Genomic DNA, 22,478 nt, shown 5'->3' on the forward strand with positions numbered 1-22,478 from the left:
TACACTAGTAACAAAATAATTGCATTTTTTTGAATAGGAATTGTCCTTAATCAATATTATGTCTCTTAATATTTGCTCCTGCAGGGAAAGGAATAAGAGACTGTTTGTATCCCTACCTATGCTGCTAGCCATGATCAGCGCACAGTATGCAATTAACAAAAATTGCAGTTGCTGTGATCAGAATTCTTGGAATGATTCTTAGCATTATGGAAAATCTTCATATAATTTATACACACAAACCCTTCCAGTCAAGTATTCAGCTTCCTAGATTGGATTTGTACAGGTTTCTACATCCAGGCATTTCAAGACAAATTGAAGAAGAAAATCTCAGTCTGCTCATTCACCAGACTAATTTGTATACTACACAAGCAGTATTTTATACATTCATATGCTTTGCTTTTGTGTTGGAGTTTTTTTTGGTCAATATTAAATTCAAGCAGTTTTTAATGCTTCTTAATAAGAATTTTGTTTTCATTTATTTATGCATTTATATATATATATATATATGCCAGTATAAATGTGTGAATAGAAATTATATTGATCTGTTTCAGAGATCCTATATAGCTTTAATCAATGTATGCAAAGTAGTTAGAGGTCAATGAATGAAGGGCACCATAGAAGCATTAATTATTACTACTGGTAGGATTAATGCTTTTTATCATTATCAGCATTTGTCATCTTTGAGCCCATTCACAGAAGGGAAAGGCAGCATCCTCTCTGAGATCTCCACTCCAACCTGCAGGGCAAGCTCCCTGCTTGCAGTCTCAGCGTGCCTTGGCCCACCAGTCCTTCACCTTCTTCCCTCTCCTAATTTTTTCTCACTGTGGATGTGCAGTACAGAGGCAGGAGAGGAGCCTGCAACATATTTCAGGATAGCTTTCAAGCCTAGCCTTGACTTGTCCAACCAGTTCCTTAAGTAGGAAGCATACCATACCATAGAATTACAGAATGGTTTGGGTTGGAAGGGACCATAAGGCTCATTCAGTTCAACCCCAGCTATGGGCAGGCACACCTCCCACCAGGCCAGGCTGCTCAAAGTCCCATCCAACCTGGCCTTGCACACTTCCAGGGAGGGGGCATCCACAACTGGTGAATTTGTTTAAAGCAATGAAGACTGCACACCTCAGGTTCAGAGTTAATGTTTAAGACAAAAAGGACAGATACCTTCATCAATAATGTACTGATACAAGTTGTAAGTTTCAGAGAAGGTCACCCTGTCTAGAATCACAACACAAAATATTGTAGTTTTTTACTCATTATCTGGCTGAATTTTCTTCACTAGCTCTAAACAAAAGTCTTCAGCTCTTAAAAGCTACCCTTAGCGATGTGGCTGCACAGTGGTGGCTCCTTTCTCTCTTCAAGAAGAGGGTCCCGTGCCTCAGTGGAGTGACCCCCAGATGTCATTTTAAAGGTGCCACTTGAAGGTGCCACTTGAGGATCCCCTGTAAAATGCACTATCACACATTCCCACAGATTGCAGGAGGATTTTCTGTAAGTTACTTTTCAGAAAAAAACACTTCTCAGTGTGCTGTTGCTAACTAATTATCAGACCTACAAAACCACCAAAACCCGAGTTTGCCTCCAGTAAAATAAAAGTAGACAGTAGTCTGATCAGAATATGAAGATTTTAGGACACATGAGAAAGCAATTGTCTTGCAAATCTAGGAGTAGCTATTTTTCTACTGGTTCCTAGGACATTTGCAGACCTTGAAATATTGACTTAAAATGTGCATCTTCTTATCATTATGACACTATGTACCCACACTTAAAAATGAACATTTATTATTATTTTTCCCCAATTCAGATGACATATTTAAGATAAAAATACAAACATTTATAATGAATACATAAAATGTAAAACATATTTTATCATATAAATGAGACATTTATTTTATGAAACAGTATTTCATCCTAGGAAATGAATTCAAATACTTGATGTATGCAGTATTAAAACGTTTATCTAGTCAGCATATATTTTTAACCCAATGACTGTTATTTTTTTCAGCAAACCATACAGCTTTCCTGTTAATTGCTGCATAATTATTCTGCTTTTCCTGTTGCTACAATCAATCTCCTTTTTGCCTGTAATTATCTCTGCAAATCATGACGAGATTCTTTCCCAAACATTGTATTTCTTGCTTCATTTCCTATTCACTTCCATATATAGACATACATTAAACCTACTCCAGTGTTACAGGGATTCCTGCTTCATTTACACTGTAACTGACTTGATCTTTGCTACAAAAGCAGTCAACATTGACTTAATTCAGCTTCCTGACACAAATTTACATTTTCTTTGATTCTGAATGAATGGTGTTTGAAACAGCAATTGACATTCCCTCATTCCCTTTGTATTTCACTTGGACAACTTTACTAAGATGTGTTTTGATCAAACTGGGAATTTATCCCAGCATAAAGCATGACAAATACCAGACAAACACAGAGAAAAGGTTTTCTTCTACCTTGGATCAAAGTTTGACTTGCCACATTTCATTAGCAACTGCCTTCATTTAGGCATTTGAAGCTTCTGTAGCTCCTTGTCAGCAGCTGGTGCTCAGATGGGGGTTTTCATGTCAGTGTGTCTTTCACGTATAGCATAACACAGCTAAATGGTAGTAACTGGATATGGTACAACATCTCCGGCAGAAAAGCTCAGAAGCCCTGTGTAAGTAATCAGTGGCATAGTCATCTATTTGGTGTGCAGGAATTTTTAATATAACAGACTAACGAGGGTGGAGTTTATGCAGAATGAATAAAGGCATTCACAGGCTCAGCCAGCATAAAACTTAGACATGCTGAGGAGAATGTTTATTTTGTCCAAAATAATTGGCTACACCTAACAAGGAAAAAATTAGTTGTATGTAGTGTTGCAATTTACAGGGCAAAACTCCTGAAACTAACTTGCGATAGTTTTCAGAAACTGAGTGCAGCATCTCTACTTAGACAAAATTCTTAAAACTTCAATAATATGTTTGCCCAAGACAGCAGGCGTGAATCTTACAGCTGTCATCTAAAAGGTATTTATTTTCTGGTTATCTGCCGTTCATCCTCAGTTATGCTACAGACAGATGAATGATTTATTTTCTGGAATACACTGCATCCTATATATTGTGGAATATTACTTGTTGCATAAAAGCAAATTTCAAAAAAACTAGGCTGACTCATATCAGCTGAGCTACACAATCAATGTGTTTCAAAACAATGTTATTCAAAAAATATGTTTAGGACTATGCCAATAAATAAAAGTAAGGAAAGTTTTTACAAGTGTATATAGTAACCGTTCCTCATCAACTAATTCAACCTTGAAATGCAGATAACTCATTTATCAGAAAATACAAATAATCATGTCCAGCCATAACCGGTTGAAGCCTGGAGGTTTGTATCAAGAAGCTCCTTGTCCTTTCCAGGGTTGTTTTTTTTTTCAAATTACAGATCCATGAACAACATGAAAGACCAGTATAACTGTCTGGAAACACAGACAAAGTAATTCCTAAATGCAAGGATGCTATATGCAAAAATGTCTTCTTTTTCTCTTTATAGGACTATGATTCTTGGGAATTTTCCTCAAACGACCTGGAATAAGAAGTTTAAAAACTGCTTCTTATAGATCATTGCTCAAATGTACACAGTATTGACAACTGTGTAAGGACCAGTAATACCAATTTCACCTCAATATACTGGAACCAAACCAGAGACAAGGACAGTCTGCAAAGATTTTATTTTCTGGATCTCTTTTCTCCTTGCTTTTCTGTTGTCTGGTCAGGTGGAATTGTGCTTAACTAACATATTGCTCCCCCTTTTTTTTTTTCCAAAGAGATACTACACAACCATTACATTGGGGGAAAAAAAAGCCCAAACAAACATGAAAATGAAGAGTTACTCTATTATTTTCCTGTAAAATCAGAGCTGGAGATGCCTACTGCAGAAAATCTACATACTGGGGTTAATACTACAGCTGGATACCTTACAAGCAAGATTTTTTCTAATCCTACTATCCTCATAGCACACTTGATAGGCTTTTTTCCATTGCAAAATGCATCAGCCACATAAAAACAATACCAGATGTGCACCTGTTCTTATATCTGTTTAGAGAGAGATTAGCACATCTTCCCAGCCTTAGATATCTTCTGGAGGCCAAAGTGGGTAAAACACTTGAGCAATTTTGGTATTTAAGAACACATTTTAAGTGCAGGAGTTTGGGAGTCCAGGAGTCCTCCTATTCACTGCAGTGTTGCTGCAATTGGAGCCCAGACACAACAACCTTCCACCCAAGTAGCTAAAATATGAGTGATCTTTTTGATGTTAAAAGTTAAGTGGCCTTTCAGGTTATTTCATTTGTCTTCTGCAGTACCAGCTGGTCTTTCCCCCATCAAATTTTGTTTCAGCAGTCAATAACTTAATTTCATTTATTTCCATCTAAATGAAGAGTAAAATCTGATATCTAAATCTCTTCAGTGTGTTCAGAATAAACTAAAAAGATCAGAGGAGCATTTTCTTGACTTGTTTTTTTTTTTCTGCTGGAATGCATTTGGTTGGCTCATTTCCTTTTCTTTCTTTCCTTTTTTAAAAAAAATTCTTTTTTTTTCTTTCTTGCTTGCTTGCTTTTAGTATTTCAGTGAACAACTACAGTGTTATAATTAAATTTCAATACATTTCATCTTCCAGCAGCTTTTTGATTCTGGGAAACTGTTTTCCCTGCCCCTCTAAGCGCATGCAATCATTCCTGATGGTCTTGCCAGAAGACAGACGTGTCAAAGTGGCTGCTTGCTCCAAACAGTTGCACCCCCAGTAATAATTCTTATTTTGGAACTATTGCGCAGGAAGTAACCTATTATTAATTTTCTATGATGAGGAGGATGCAAAGTTTACATATTATAACTCTATTTTACTCTGACTAGCAGACTGACAATACTGAATGACACAAGTTAACAGCATCTGCAGTGTATTTCTGTTATGGCCACAGGAGTAGAAAACACCTCTGACGAACATGGGTCTTTTCCAAAAATAGGCATCATATACTGCCTGTTACTGAAATGCAAATTAATTTTCTTCTCTTTCTGGTTCAGTTAACCTTCAAACAGGAACTGATCTCATTCCCAAAATTTGCTATGATCCCAACAGCCACAGACACTAAAATGCTGGAGCTATTTTATAAAAGCCACTTTCATCTATTGGAATTCGTATTTGAATCAGTAGAAGAAATAAATTTGTTATAAATCCAACACACAGAAGAAGTGATGAATAAATGATCAAATAATTTGGTATGGATAAGCCAATATATTTGACATTCAGGATTGTATTCATGTCACTTAACTCTAGCTGTCTATAAAATAGTTGTCTAAGTTAATCATCCAAGCTTTCAAAGGAGAGACATATATCCCATAAAAAAGCATTTTTTTGTCTTAGATATCTATCTCAGAGCCGTTTTTCCCTTTCTCTGATGAATACTGAAGGAGTCTAGACATAAGGCTTAGTGAAAATACCTACCATTTATCTAGCCAAAATCGGGCGAGATGAATCCAGACACTACAATGATGAAAACCATACAAGAAATTTAGAGTATGAGTGATGCATGTTTGTACATTCAACCAATAACTACAAACACTCAAATTCAAGCCTATTTTAGTTTTCCTTATTATGATTAATACCTGTTTATTAGCATATGGGTTTTTTAAAATTTTTTGGCCAGTATACAGCTTCCAGAACTTGAACGCAACCAGTAAGATTTATAAGCCCTATCATACAGCCTTTGACATATGATGACACATTCTCGTGCCAAATTTTCTCTGCATTTAGTGCTGCAGCCACATCATTCAAGAAAAAGTACATAGAAACTGGTCTATTTAGACAATAGAGTGAAAGCCGGAACTACAGGTGTGTTCTGAGTCCTCCTTGGGTCTAATTCACATAAATGACACATAGATTGGAAAATAAGACGGAGAGCTCAAGAACTAATCCCATCTATTCCTCTCTATCCTTCCATCCCCCAAGACAGATAAAATATATTTAAATCATTCTAGACAGGTATCTTTCTTTGTCCTTAAAAACCTCTAAAGATGATTCTGCAACTTCCTGGGTAACATATTCATTGCTTAATTATCCTCATCATTAGGAGATGTTTCCTAAAGTCTAACGTAAGTCTCCCCTGGCACAATTTAAAGCTACTCTTTCTCGCCCTGTCCCTAGTAGACATGGAGGACAGCCTGAGCCCTTCTTTAAAGCAATCTTTTACATAACTGAAGACTGCTGCTTCACTTCTTTTCTGTCTGCATTTCTCTTGCTGAAACATGATTCTTTCAGGTTTTCCTTGCAGAATATGTTTTAATCTAGATTCTGACAATTTTCCTTGCTTTCGTCTGGATATGTTGCAATTGGTCCAAAGCTTTCCTGAAGTGCATTGGTGAAAACGTGATGTATTGAAAAGATGTATTCCAAAGTACACACAGACCTTCCAATATCTTATTGTCCGCAAGTTTAACAAGTGTGTTCTATATTTCTTCATCCAAGTCACTAACAAAGATACTGTAAAAAACTGCAACCAGAATGAATCACTACTTAATACCTCGTTATTTAACAGTGTATCTCATATACTTCCTAGTTCAATCCTGTGACAAGTGTGTTACAAATCTTCTAGAAATTTCATCAACGCAATATTTCTTTAGCTCATTTAGCAAAATTTCATGCAAACTGTGTAAAAATCCTACTAGAATGAGACACCTATTTTTTCCCAATGTACACTGTAAAGGTGTTTCATCAAAATGCCAAGTGATAAAAAGATGAGTGGAAACTTGAGAGGGACTGAAGAAAAGCCCTAGTTGTGAAGGCAGTCTGATACTTTTGCTTGTGCTTTCACCATTCTCATATTCTTCCCAATTCACTAAAGGCCTTCATACTAATGTCAAAGTCTAGTAAGCTTTCTTATGACAAGCATGCATAGAGATGAATACATCCAAGCATAATTACAGATAAATGCCAGAAGTACATCTATGTACCTTGTTAGCATTTTATATTTTCTTTGCATTTGTTTGTCTAATATTTAGCTATGCCAAAGCGTTCACCTAGAATTGGCTCTGGTGAGAAGTCTTTGTCTCCTCTGAATTTTACAAGCAGCACTTAAAGTCACATTTTTAGCAAATTTTTGAAAATTTTTCTACAGAACTTTGAATGCTAAATCAGACACTGTACGTAATTACAATGTTATCAGAACCTCACAAACTGTTACCTTAAGAAAACAGCAAGTAAGCCACTGAGTGGAAGAGAAAAAAGAAAACCAGGTGCTAGGCCTACTGTCTGTCAGACCAGCATTTAAAAATAACTATAGAGGCTGCATAGTCTCTCTGATTATCCAGTTATTTGATATGTCATTTCAGGTCTATCATTAGGGATAATGTGTATCAGCATTTGCAAAAAAGGAGAGAAAACATGAAAAAGGAAACTTATTTTGGAAGAAAATACAGTATGTCCAAATATTTAACTTACTACCTTTTTTCTTTGTTCTTATTATTACTAATAATGTTACAAATATTCAGCTTAGTTGTAAATATTCCTTATTTTTATACACTGTAGCTTAAACTTTTCTTCTTTAGGACAATGTCTTAAAGCCAAAATTCTTTGTTTCACTAACACCTATAGTCTCTAACACTGATAGTAATAGATTAACTTTCTTACACAATATCTTAATTGATGCAAAGCTGTTTTCCAGAAATTGCTAGATTCCCAACCACTTACCTCTCCAGTCTCAATTTAATAGAATTTTATTTTGCACTGTGATGGTATACAATTGTACACAGACCTTTTTGTAAATAACGTTCAAAAGAACCATGTCAAAGAATATTAAGACTGCAAGTTAAAGCACTCAAGGGCTGGTATATCTTAAAATTAGCAGTATCCTAATGTATTCTAATTCATGTATTATGGTGCCGTCTTTAATTATATTGTCACACACTGTTTTTCCCCACAAGGCATCTGCCTCAGTCCATGCACAAGATACCTGTGCCTTAGGACAGAATTGACTGTGGGTACTAAATTAAGTTCTTGATGATAGAACTTCTGCCTCCTTTCTATAGGGATTTGTTAGAAAACTATTGTTTTACTATAAAATATCTGACAATCTTTGCCTATCGGCATTAATGCAGTGTCGTTTCTAATACATACATGAGAGGAAAATGCAAAAACAATCTTCAGACTGAAACAAAATGCATTCACACTAAGAAGCATTAGTTTTAAGAGTCGGAACCTTAACTCTCTCTATGCACATGTGGCCATGTCCATATTTATTGGTGGCTATACAGCAGATAGATAATTTATAGGACCTTACTCTTTCCAGAAGTTCTACTTGCAGATCTCAGATATATTATTTTTTATTTTAAATTTCAGTTGTGTTGTGATTCTTTTTGATATTTATATTCTCATACATTTAACTTTTCAGAAAAATGCAACATGTCCTGGGAAGAGAGGCTTTAAAATTTGGATGTCATGATTATAATACCATTACCCTTTGATTGAAACAAGTCTGAAATAAGTCTTACTATTTCTTTTAAACTGACATGCAGATCACAATTAATAAAAGTTTTTTGCCTTCTCCCTAACAAACAACTAACAGTTTGGAGATAAATCTAAAGATGTATGATTTTCTTCCAGTTCCTAAAACTAACTCATTGCTCTTTTGATGTAGACCAGAATTACGATGTGATTCTTTCCTTTTGGACTGGAGCAGCAATTTGGAAAACATCAGAAGATTTCTTATATTGGCTTTCATTGAAGTGTAATGACATTGAATAATCTTGCACCTCCCAGGCACTTCATCTGAGTGACTGTGAGTATCACTCGCAACTAAATCCTAAAAATGGCTTAGAATCTGAGTTTCTTAATGCAAGAAAAAGAAAAAAGGTGAGAAAAAGAGAAAGGTAAGTTCTCCTAAATGATCCAATGCCTTACAAGCATACATATATATGTAACTATGTATGTATATATGTAAATATTTCATATGAATCTTTGCAAAACAGCATGCAAAGGTGACAGAATTTTTAAAGAAGGCAAACAGAGATAGATCATTTTAGCTCCTTACGCTCCCTTCTCCCTCTTCTCACCCCTCCTCTGTAAAGAACTGATGAGGCAAAAGGCACTCAGTAACTTTACCTCATTTGAGTGCCTTCACAAACATTGCTATCACAGTCCTAGCACTGATCTTTTTGAGCAATGCAATGAGTAAGAGCTCATGTAACATCTAGATACTTGGATAGAGAAACAGGGAAGAGAAATGCTAGAATGATACTATCTTCATAGAGGACACTGGACTACTCCTACATTACTAAATCTCTTTTTGGTGTCCACATTTAAAAAATTAATGCTAAAATATTTGACAGAGTTCAAAGAAGCAAATCAGAATGATTTGAGGCCAATATATAAAACATGCCTTGGAGTAGGAGACTTACAGGAGAATTTATCTCAGCTGAACATTAGATGGCAAGACTGAGATAGTTATTCCAGTTCCCTTCTGGAGGCAGTGGAGAGAAACGGGCACCCTCTGGAGGCAATTCATAAAACCTCTTATCATCTATCATCTCATGTATTTTCAGAGGAGAAGGAATTCTAACATTGTCCCTGCTTACTGCAGGAGGGCTGGACTAGATGATCTTTAAAGGTCCCTTCCAACCCAATACATTATATGATTCTATGATTCTATGTTTAAAATGAAAATTCTCAGCATTATTATTTCTCAGGTTCAATGCCATGAACGCTATTAGCATAGTCTTGTGCATGCGTAAAAAAGCAGGACTAAAAGCAGCCTGCAATATTAGCAAAGTATCAGTTTGCTACTCACATGCCTTCTGAGTTCTTCTATTCTGTATCTACATTTTACAAGCAAACATACAACTTTTCATTTAAGTACAATTAAAAGTCAGGTTACTTTTATGCTTCTCTTGTGGAGGATGGGCAGCTACACATAGGTTTCCTTTGATTATTCTGGTGAAGGGATTTGCATACAATTACAGAGACAATTTCAGTTCCTAGAAGGAGCAAACACAGGATGCAGTAAGTATTCACCATATGATTAGACTAATTTATTATGTCCCACTGAGGCAAGCTATATTCCAAGAAGTAATCACAAACTCATGTTCAAAGTTCTGGTAGAAAGAATACATTTAACAATTCAAATTAAATTTCAGCTGTAGGAACTGACATTTAGTGGGAAACACGGAAATGGGCAAGGTATAACGAAAAAATAACAGGTAAAAGAATATCGACATTAAAAGCTGTGATTGGCCTGTCTTCAGACAGGCCACATTAGAAAATTGTTATAAAATCCTGGCAAGTTTCTCATATTAAATATATGTTGATATGGTCTTTGGTTAGTTTTAACTGACCTTGCCATTAATGTCTGAAAATGAACACAGAGACCAGTCAATAACTGCTCCATAAAAATTAAGTGCCTGCGACGTTTCATTACACAATGGCACTTGCGTTGATCATTTTGAAAGCAAATGGTCTTAAGAACTTTGTTCATTTTAGAGCTGAGTATTTTTCTTTCCCTGAGCAGCTGTTTTTTTCCAGGAAAGTGCACTTTGGTGACATCCCAAGTCTTAATGAACATCTCTGAGATTTTCTGCATAGGACTGTCCAGAAGAAAAAGTGACAAAGGTTTCAAAAAGTGGAAACAGTATCTAATAAAAACAGACATTTCCTAAATATTTCCATTTAGGGAATCTCCACTAATAGAAACAAAAAGGCACAATTTTCTATCTGCATAACTGGAGTGGTAGCAAGATACCCTCTTCCTCCGTCTGGAAAGCATGGGACTCTGCATGTGTCACTGCAAGCCCCTGAGACCACTGTGCCATTAGGACTCAGAGTGTGCTAGGTGGTTTAGTCTTCATCTCTCCAACTGTCGCAGCTTCACAGCATAAAACCAATGCTAAAATATTCACCAAGGCAGAGAAAGACAGAGAAAATTACTCAACAGCATGGTACAAGAATATTTATCAGAGAGGTGGCAAGATTCTACGCAATGTGTGCTTCAGTGGCTAAGTAGTTTATAAAAGAATATCCAAAAATGCTGCAGAGGATGTGGAAATTGACTGCAGAAACTTAAGGAGGTTAAAAAATAAAAATACAACAGAGGAACTTTCTGTATCTGAGCGGAATGAGAACCCAGTAACTCCTCAATAGATACAAAATACAATTTCTAGAATACGTTTGGTATTTCAGACTGCAACTTAAATTGAAAATAAAATAGTAAATAGAGTCTGAATTCAGTTGTACTAGTGTAAATTCAGAATAATCCCACTTTCACCAAATTTTTGAGGTTCCCATTGCTGTACTTAAAATCTATTTCTGAAAAAGCTGTAGAAGATTATAATCTATCTAAGTATACAACATTATTTAACTTACCTTAAATTTTCTTACAAACTGCTGCCTGGAGCAAGCCTCTCTATGCTTATTGCTCAAAAATTACCATGAAGAAAACTGCTACCCACTAATACTTCATACTGTATTTTTGCTTCTGCTTCCACTGCCCTTTTCAATGTGACTGATGAGATATGATGTCATAATAGAGCATCTTAAACACTGTAAATTACCTCAAATGTCTTTTTTTCCTCAAGAGAGAAAATGTAGATTTGAATTTTCCAGTCTGCCTAATGTGGTGATGTCCAGCTTTTTCAAATTGAGGGCTGAAAAATTATTCCAGAAAGGTCAGTGGGCCGCAATTATTACTTGAGGGCATTTTCTCTGGAACCAGAGTGGAAAGGAGTGGACATCATATGCAGCTCCTTTGATAAGAGATTTTTAAGCATCTCCAGAAGACCAGGCTACAGCTGTAAAATTGCATTTAATTCCTTAAGCACATCGTGTTTAGCTTGTGTTATTGAAGTTATGCCTACTGACACCCCAAAGGAAGGCTCACATGTCAGCTTTGGGCTGTGTCTCCAGGCTGGGATGTACGTGGTACGATCTCCCAAGGCAGGAGAATCAGGGTGACCTCATTCTACTTGCTAAAGTTACCTGCCAAATCAAGCTCAATATCATTGAGCCAGTTCTCAGGCTAATTAATTACAAATAAACAAACATCACCATTACAGAAACTGGACATTTGCCTATGTCTCTTATGAGAGACAATTTGTACAGATAAAAGCGTCAGCAGGAGTTTCCCTGCTGAGCTGTTAGCACTGGAGATGATATGAGGACAACAACCTCAATATTTACACACTGCAGGATGTTTGCACCAAACAACCTTGTGAGAAGTTGTATGTAAACCTTGCTGCTGTTGGAAGGAGGGTGTGAATATGCAAAGAGCTCATGTGTGGTGTTCTCTGCCTCCCTGGCCCTGAGACTTCTGTCCCAGGGCCAGGCTGTCTCCATGGGCTGGAGCTACTTTGAAGCACCATGTTCCAAGTGGTTGTTCATGACAGAGACAAAGAAGAGATTCTTCCTTAGCATAACAAAGCAGACTTACAACAACTATTCATGGAAGAATACTCTAAAGATACCAGTTTTACTTATATTTAGTATTCTACTGATGACGGCATCTTGACTTGTGTATCACTGAATGAACTCTTAAAAAAACCTTAGTGGCTTAATTTGGGAATGTATTTGTGCAAGAAAAAGAGTTGTAAGTACTTGATAGATATTTCTTTAAGGTTTTATCTCTGAAAATGTTAATATTTACTACTTAGCTTCCATCTCCATGGCAGTTTAAGCTAGTAAGTCCTTTCTCAGCAAAAGAGTCTTGTGTTAATTAATTTTCACGATTAAAAAGGTTATTCTGATCCTGAGACAACTATCATGAAACATGAGATAGGCCTGTACAATACACCCCATGATAGAGAATGTGGATAAAATTTTAGGCACCCTGCTAGGAATAATTGCTTGTATCTACATAAATAATGTTGCTCTCGAAGGCCTCATTGTCCTGGGTACTGCACAAAGTACGTATGCAGAAAAAGACTCAGAAAAGATGACTTTGGAATCAAATAGACTCGGAGGTAGGGCAAGTTGTTTATTCCTACTTTTCTTTTTAATTAGGTCAAGAAGCCATTTCAAAAGCATTTTTCATACCTATCAGTCTGAAAATAATACAACTTGCTTTCTCATTAATTCATTTAAATTTCTCAGTGATTAATTTAAAAATTTGATGATCAAAAGTATGCAATATAATACAAATTAGACATATATTTGAATATGTATATATTTTTCTATTTTCATATTAATACTTTATTCTTTTAAAATATACTTAGGAGTACATGGTTTAGCTAATTTACACAGTATTTTCCTTTCTGTCATGCTTTTACAACACTAAAGGTGAGTTACTACAGGGTCCATATTCTAAGTTGCATTTTCACAGAATAAGAAATAGAGAAATACTAAAAATACTGCTTTTATTAGGATTACTTATAAAAGATAGGACAAATTCTGTTGCATAACTCATAACATATTCATATTGACTTTAGCTGGAACTACTCACAGGAGAAAAAATTGGTCCAATATTTGAAATCTAATGTAATTAAAAATTGAGAACATTTAATTCCAAAACTTGTATAATACATTCACTGGTTTTTACGTGTACAACAACTAATTCTGTGCTAGATGAAAATGTAATTGACAAGAAGAAGTTAAAGTAAAAACGCACAAAGAACCAGATAGGAAGACGAGACCCCACTAAGCAGGCAAAAACTCTACAGGTGGAAGGAAGGCAGGCAGGACCCTTCTTCATAGGACTAGTCCTACACACTAAAACTGCAGTCCTGTCACAAAGCATATTAAGTGTTATAGGTGAATTTCGGTAATAAACATCACATTCTGGACTAGAACTGATGTTTTGTCCTTATGTTAAGTCTTGTCTGGATAGACTTTTTTCCAGGAATAGATTTTTTCACTTCTTAGAGTGGTTGTTCAACTGCGTACTTCTGTGCAATTTTCTCTTGTATAGCTTTCCTACACAGTTTCGCAACTTCAGGATGGTCACAACATGTGTGGCACAGTTTTGGCAAATCAATAATATGGTTTAAAAAGCTACTGCATAAGTTTAATGATCATTTCCAAAAGACACGAAGCAACACATTTTTATTTTTAAATTACAGGCCTTATTGCAAAGAGAACACTTAAAACATGATCAAACATGTCTTCAATAGATTAAGCATAGGTTTTTATCTTTAAAATTCATGACATTTTTGACAATTAATTGTCAGCATGGCGGTATGTCAATATTAACTATTTCCTGGCAGAGGTGAAGTGAACATATTCAATGAACTGCAATAGCAAAAGCCCTTTCCCACCCTAGAATGATCTCAGTCACTTAATATCCAAGATAGTAAATATTTGGATAGAAAAGTAACTTTAAAAACCCCTACCATGCTGACAAACACTACAAAAAATATACCAGGGAGATGTTAGAATTTAAGGACAACTTGCAGCAAGCTGACATTTCAACATTCAGTTTGAATAGCAACTTCCTTTGTTGGTGCAGTAACTTGCTCCAAGCATGCTCCAGGCTTGCATGTCTACCAAAACCCACATGGAATTGAACTTCTGGTCTCATGCCACTCAAAACTGGTACCAGAAAAGGTCTTTATGCTGCAAGACAGTAATACTCAAGTCTGTAAGCCACACTGCTCTTTAAATAATTCTTCATATCTTATTGCACACTCGTAGCTAAAAGCCACACTTCTCCATTACATTGTGTCTTTAGCACTCCAAACATTTTCTGTCCTGCAGATTTATTACAATTAAATTTTTACACAGTCAGCTACAGATATCTTGCTGTGGTGCACAGAAGATGTATAATTAAAATGTGGTAAAATACCTAACACTCCTATGTTAAGAAGGTCTGAGCCAATGCCTCTGTCATCCTTGGGAACTTCCATCTATACCCTGGAAAGGCTCCTGAGAATTTGCTTTTGTACATAACCCTAATAATAGCAGACATGTCCAAAATGCTGGTTCCAAATTCCACAACAATATAATTTGCAGTACAAGCTACATGTATGGGACAAACTTACAAAGTATGACTTAGGAAGAATGAATTTACAAGGTAGTATCAGTCACTTGGGATACATGAATATCCTTAAAAAATAAATTTTATACTAGATTGGCTCTCTGTGGGTTTTCAAAATGTCTGGATTTGCCAACAAAGTAGAAAAGATAATTTAGCAGCAAACCAGGCATTTGAAAGAGCAGGTGATAAAGTGGGCATATCCTAAAAATAAGCATTGTGGGATTTTCTGTCCTTGATACTGCTTCTTTTGTCTCTTCAGGATTTGCAAGGTATCTAAATGTAGGACTCTCCCTGAATACCATATCCATGCAGCATTAGAGTACTTCATTGTATTTACTGGGATTTATAGGCACCTTAGAAATATCACAGGAATTTTGATCTATAGACCTATTGTTGCATCTGATTCATGGTGCTATTTTTTTATTTAAGTGCGTTTTTTCAACAAAAACAAAGACTTAACCCACAAACTTAATATATCCACATCAAAAGGTAAAAATTATGTGGCAAATGCTCAGTTGATTAGGAAATAACCCTACATTCTATTTCTCTACAACAGAGTTAAAGACACTCAAAATCACATCCAGTAATTTATTCCTCATTTTTTCAGAAAACAAGTGTCAAGCTACTCCAAGTGTCTAGCCACTGAGATTAAGACTTAGCTAAAGACTTAAGCAATCAAGTTTGAAGATACTGATGACAATCATGTAAAAACGGTGCCTATTCCTCCTTACGTGACACTGGTATATTACCTTGAGTTAAAACCTCCTCCCATTCTCTAGAGTTATTGTTGGCTTTGCCCACACTCAAATATGCTGAATTATGAAAAAAGAGTTAAACCTTTTTGTGCTATTTAGTTCCACCTCATCTCTAACAACTAAATAGAGAATTTCAACTGGTGCTTTTGCTAGCAATCTGATGAACATAAAGGGCCCAATCCTGTGACCCAATCCTTCCTAGGTGCCTGCTGCATCCTCTCTGTAATCTCCTTGCAAGCAGGCCTTTGAACCCCACTCACCATCCCACTAGATTATGTGGATCCTGTGAAAACTGTGGATGAAAAAATGTGAATGTAAAAGCAGATTATTTTTCTGTATGCATATGAAAAGTCCCAATGAAAGTCAAAGTACTTACAGTAATTGACTGGGAGAACTCAGTCAATTATAAGACAATCCAGGTAAAATACACAGTCAGCAAGGTAGAAAATGCTTTTCAAAGGGGCTTTTGCTGATTAACAGTTTAATTTTTTATTCAATAGACTAGCACATTTATCTGGTTAAAAACTAGGGTTTTTTTTTTTAATTTGAGAAGTAAAACATAACACCCCAGAGAAACAACAAGAGAAGAAAAGGTCTCCCTGAAAATATTGGTTAGGCATGGAGGATGGGACAAAATCCAAAGGGAAATTAATTTATTTCCTAAAAGCCTTGTCAATGACTGATGTATCTAATAAAAGAGTGGAGTTAGTTGACTCTAGGAGGCAGAAGAACTCCCCTTGAGACACTGCGACATAATAAGAAATAGAGGGGCAAACTGTATGAAAGGGTCAGGTGACTCATTTTCAGAAACTTATTTTTTCTTGACAAGTATATAAAATGCTGCCAGTTCTTGGTTATTACTCAGCAGCCTTATCTTTCTTTTACCTTAGTGGTCTTTCTAGACAGACAATATTACTGACCCTCAGTTTACAAAATAAATTCCCAGATATTCATGGTGAATTTGAACAGGATCACTTTGTATTTATCTTGGACTCTTCTTGGACTATTCAGATAATATTGATTTTTCCTTAATGGCATTGACATGAACAAAACTAAGGAAACAGAAAATCTAGAATTGGGAGAAAAAGTTTGGTAACTGTAAATCAGCAAAACTTCCTACTGTGTACTACTGGTACTATGAAATTTATTGTTTGGTTATTGATAATGGTTATTTATGGATGACAATCTTGTCTCTAAATTGCAGAGACATGGACTTGATGCGTGGATCACTCTGTGGAATTGGCTGGATGGTTGCACTCAAAGAGTCGGGGTCAACAGTTCGATGTCCAAGTGGAGACCAGTGACAAGTGGAGTTCCTCAGGGGTCAGTACTGGGACCAGCATTGTTTAATGTTTATCATTGCTGGTGACATGGACAGTGGGATTGAGTGCATCCTCAGCAAGATTGCTGGCGACACCAAGCTGTGTGATGTGATTGACATGCCGGAGGGAAGGTATACCATCCAGAGGGACCTTGACTGGCTTTAGAGGTGGGCCCATGTAAATCTCATGAAGTTCAACAAGGCCAAGTGCAAGGTCTTGCTCCTGGGTTGGGCAATCTCAAGCACAAAGACAGGTTGGGTGGAAAATGGATTGAGATCAGCCTTGAGGAGGAGGCTTTGTGGGTGTTGGTTGATAAGAATCTCCACATGAGCTGGCAATGTGTGCTTGCAGCCTAGAAAACCAACCATATCCTGGGCTGCATCAAATGAAGTGTGGCCAGCAGGTCGAGGGAGGTGATTCTCCCCCTCTAAACTGCTCTTACAAGACCCCACCCAGAGCACTGTGTCCAGTTCTGGGGCCCTAATATAAGAAGGACATGAAGTGAGACCAGAGGAGGAATTTTTAGTCTATAGTCTTTTCAAAACATACTATGGTATTTATCATTACTATAGGTTTGAAGGTAAAAAGTAAGTTTGATCTCCCCAAAATTACTGTTATAAATTTACAAATTACCAAACATCTCTGCCCCATATCTATATACCGCTGGATATAATATCTTCCCCAAAAGTGTATACATGCCATTTTAAAAAGCTCATACAGAAACACTATACTAGGAAGCACATGATGTTAGAACAACATACATTTCCTTTTCCAAAGACTAAAATTAATTCCCTGGCAAAATACCTGCATAAAATCTAACCATAAGACAACAATAATCAATTTACCTTTTAAAAGTACTTCACAGTCTTTTCTTTATAAAGCTCACTCAGTAGCTGTTCCACACGCTTCTGCTTTTGCTTAGCAATCTTCTGATTTCCAATATAAATTCACTTCTTTTTGCCATTTGTACACTGCTTTGCGTTTGAGTCAATACTGTCCTTTAGCTTTAAAAGCTCCACTTCCTCCATTACTTTTAGTCTTCTAATATATTCATAAAAAACAACCACTTTTCACTTACAAAAGAGCCTTTCTACTCTCCTCTCATGACACAGGCTGTGGATGGTGATGATCATCCTAGCAGATCTTCTTAGAATCCCTCTTTCTTGAAGAGAAGCCACAAGAATTGTGATGGTTAGAAGTTTTGGGCACCCTTCTGTAGCTTTAAGTTTTTTACATAATCCATGTTAAATCAAAAAAGCTTTATTTATCATGATTAGCATTATTGACATAACTCAAACAATCTTCTTTTTAAGGCACAAAATATTTGTTTGTTGTAAGTTTGGGAAGAAATACAGAACCGCTAAAAAGTGTTAGGAAGTGCATAAGCTATTTAAAATAACTGGGCGTGAAATCTCATGAGATAATCGTATCCTACAGCACCTTGAATCAAGAGTGGTAGCCAAGTAAATGTAGTTCTCCAGAGCTATGATTATCTCACGAGGATTACGTTTCCCTGAGACTTGTCTCAGTGCTGTTTGAAAAATCTCTAATATGTAAAATTCTCCCAAAACTTAAGAAGAAAGATGAAATATGGAGTTCAGGAAGCAGAACAGTAGTTTCCAATGAATCAATGAACATCATAAGTTACACACAGTAGTCTTCCACTCCTTAAAATGACAAATGGATAAAAAAACCCATGTAGACAGCATTTTTGGTGGGGCTAGGGAAAGGTGTGACTCATGCACGAGAAATACCTCCACATGCCTGTCAGTTCTTCAATATTGCTTTTTAAAAAACCATTACAATACCTGCTGGAAACATTAAAGATGAGGAAATAGCATTTTTTCCCCTCTTATTAGCACATACAGTCTTGAATATTTCTGTCTCTTGTCCACACCGCAGAACTCTGTCTTATTTAGGACTGAAACTTGCAAGATTTCATACAGGCTTAAAATAAATAAATAAATATTGCTAAATATTTTACCCCTCTGTTCACTTTTTGAGAAAAAAAACCACAAAAGACATGGGAAGGAGATTAAAATGTAAAAACAAATATTTAAAAGAGACTTAAAACGGAAAATGTGCACATTTGTAAATTAAGAGGTTAATTAAAACGCAGGAAAATATTTTAATGGGCTTAATACAAATTAGTTCAGTAGTTCTAACACAGTTCTCTGGGGAAGAAGAGGAATGAAAACAGTAATGTTTATCATACACAATCTCATTACCAATAATTAATGTGTCCCTTTCTCTGTCTCCGAAATTCTAAATGCTCAAAAAGGTAAAAATTACATGGACTTCTGTAAACCCTTTGATACAGTCCCCCACAACATTCTTATGTCTAAATCGGAGAGCTACGGATTTGATGGATGAACTGTTAGATGGATAAGGAATTTGATCCAAAGATCTACAAGCAACTGCTCAATGTCCAAATGGAAACCAGTAATGAATGGTGTCCCTCAAGGGTCATACTGAGACCAATACTACTTAATATCATAGAATCACAGAATCATTAAGGTTGAAAAAGAACTCTAAGATCAAGCCCAACTGTTAACCCAACACAACCATGTCCACTACACCATGTCCTGAAGTGTCACATCCATACTTTTTTTTTAACAGCTCCAGGGATGGTGACTCCATCACCTCCCTGGGTGGCCTGTTCCAGTGCTTGACCATTCTTTCAGTAAAGAAATGTTTCCTAATATCCAATCTAATCCTCCCATGGTGCAAAGAGACCAACACCCATCTCACTACAACATTCTTTCAGGTTGCTGTAGAGAGCAATAACGTCTCCCCTCAGCCTCCTCTTCTCCAAACTAAACAATTCCAGTTCCCTCAGGTGCTCCTCATAAGACTTGTTCTCCAGACCCTTCACATCATCCTTCATATCTTCACTAATGACATAGGCAGTGGCTCTGAGTGCATCCTCAGCAAGCCTGCAGATGATGCCAAGCTGAGCAGTTCAGTTAATTTTCTAGAGGGATAGGATGCCATCCAGAGGGACCTTGAGAGGCATGAGAAGTGGGCCCACGTAAACATCATGAAGTTCAACAAGGCCAAGAGTAAGGTCCTGCACATGGGTCAGGGCAATCCCTGTATCAATACAGACTGGGGGATGAATAGACTGAGACCATGTCTGTGGAGAACTTGGGGGTACTGGTGGATGAAAAAGTGGATGTGAGCCAGCAGTGTGTGCCTGCAGCCCAGAAAAGCAATCGTACTCTGGGCTGCATCAAAACAAGCATGGCCAGCAGGTTGAGGGAGGTGATTCTCCTCCACCACTCTCTGCTCTCCCTAGAACTCACCTGGACTACTGTGTCCAGCTCTGGGATCCCCAGTGTAAGAAAGACACAGACTTGACAGAGTAGGTTCAGAGGTGGGCTATGAAAATGGTCAGAGGGTTGGAACAGAGTTAGAGATTGAGAGAGCTGGGGTTGTCAAGCCTAGTCAAGAGAAGATTCTTGGGAGAACTTATTGCAGCCTTTCTGGATATAGAGAAGGCTTGTAACAAAGACAGAGACTTTTTACCAGGGCCTGTAAAGGCAGGACAAAAGGCAATGGTTTTAAACTGAAAGAGAATAGAGTTACATTGGATACAAGGAAGAAATTATTTATGATGTGGGTGGTGAGACACTTGAACAAGGTGCCCAGAGAAGTTGTAGATGCTCCCTTCCTGGAAGTATTCAAGATCAGGTTGTATGGGACTTTGAGCAACCTGGTCTAGTGATACGAAGCAAAATGGATTTGCTCCATAACCCTCTTGTAGAGTGAGTCAAAGTTGACCAGCCCGTACTTCCCCAAATCCTTTCTTCCCCTACTTGAAGATGAGCATGAAGTTTTCCTTTTCCCAGTCATGATGAACCTTCTCTTAAACAACAAGAGCTTTCAAAGACCATAGAAAACAGCCTTAAATTATGCCAGCTGTTTCCCTTGGCACCCTTGGATAGATCCCATCTGTTCCCACGGGTCTGTATAAATCCAACTGGCTTAAAAGGTCTCTGACACAATCCTTGTACACTTCAGTTCTGCCACTAAGCTCCATGAGTTGGAAGGCCTGAGGGCAGATCATGCCAGTAAAAATCAAGATAAAAAGGTGAGATTCTTGTGTCCTTGGCCACTACTTCCACTACCCAGCGAGCAGTGGACTCACAGTGTTTTACTCCTCCTTTTGCTGCCAATACACTTCTAGAAGCCCTTCCCACCTTTCATTCCACTCCATAGCTGCATGCTAGAGCCATGCTTCTGTAATCCTCCAGGCACCTTCTCTGCTTCCAGCTTCAGTGTACCTTTTTTTTGCATTTGAGCTCAGTCAGCAGTTTCCCATTCATCCATGTTGACTTTTTGCCACACTTACTTGACTTGCTGTACATCAGAATGGACCATGCTGGTGCTTTGAGGAAACTATCCTGTAAGATCCACTGGCTTCCTGGACCCCTTCCTCTCCAGGGTAGAATTCTGTTGGATTATGCCAAGAAGATCCCTAAATGAGCTGCTCTCCCTAAGACCAGGGCTGTGTGTCTTGCTTACCTCTTTAACTTCAGAAACCCATCGTTTCTGCTAAGACTCTGCTGTGTGTCTTGCTTACCTCTTTGTCTTTAACTTCAGAAACCCATAGTTTCTGCTAAGACTGCCATTGCTCTGCACATCTCCAGCCTTGCTCTTCCTTGCTTGTAACTGCAGGTCCAGCAGGTCTAGTTATCTCCATCATCGGTTTCAAGAGATCATCTTGATGCTCTCCAGAAATCTCTTGCTCTGCGTGCACTCTGTCCTGTTGCCTTTTGACCAGATATCAGGACAGCTAAAGTCCCCTATGAGTAACAGAGCCTTCAGTTTTGAGGCTGCCTCCAGCTGCCTAAAGGTTTTCTCTGCTTCCACTTCTTGACTAGCCAGCATGTAGCAGAGGTACCACCACACCACCCCTGCTCATCTGTCCTCTGCTCCTGACCCCCATGCTCTGGGTCAGCTTGCCCCGTAGGCAACTTCCTGCACACTGCAGCCACCCCTTCGTACGGGAGCTCCTGCTCCTCGTGTTCCCAGCCCATCCTTCCTGAAAAGCCTGTGTCCATCTCCTCCATCCCCTGCAGCACTTTCATCCTGTGAGACATCCCACTCCTCTCTGTAATCCTACACAAGGTCCCAGTTTGGTGGCTGTGCAGGGCCATCTAATCCCACTTGCTTGTTCCCCATGCTGCCTACATTCAGGCATGGACACTTGGGATGGGACTACCGTCACAAGGTTCACCAGGTGAGGGTATGAGAGCCTCTCCCATCACTCTGTTCCTCAGGTGCTTCCTGATGGCCCCCTATTTCCCACTGGGTCATGTCCTCTGACATAATCCAAAATAAACAGATACCCAGATAACTTTGATTTTAGGCCTAAACGCAACAGTTCAGACTAGGAATCAAATT

The 22,478-nt window shown here is 37.6% G+C and overlaps 1 protein-coding gene across 1 annotated transcript in view; it reads right to left on the reverse strand.

Annotated features, from left to right (window-relative positions):
• LOC104537161 (glutamate receptor 4-like) overlaps window positions 1-22,111 on the reverse strand; it is a 42,658-nt gene extending 20,547 nt beyond the window's left edge. Inside the window, exons 1-2 of the mRNA XM_010179966.1 lie at window positions 21,976-22,111; window positions 1,165-1,218 (exon numbers count right to left, since the gene is read on the reverse strand). Coding sequence (XP_010178268.1) covers window positions 1,165-1,218; window positions 21,976-22,111 — 190 coding nt within the window. The remainder of the gene's footprint in view (window positions 1-1,164; window positions 1,219-21,975) is intronic.
• Window positions 22,112-22,478: the final 367 nt, after the last annotated feature.

The sequence above is a fragment of the Mesitornis unicolor genome, unplaced genomic scaffold, assembly GCF_000695765.1.
Source record: "Mesitornis unicolor isolate BGI_N332 unplaced genomic scaffold, ASM69576v1 scaffold10652, whole genome shotgun sequence".
Lineage (NCBI taxonomy): Eukaryota > Metazoa > Chordata > Aves > Mesitornithiformes > Mesitornithidae > Mesitornis > Mesitornis unicolor.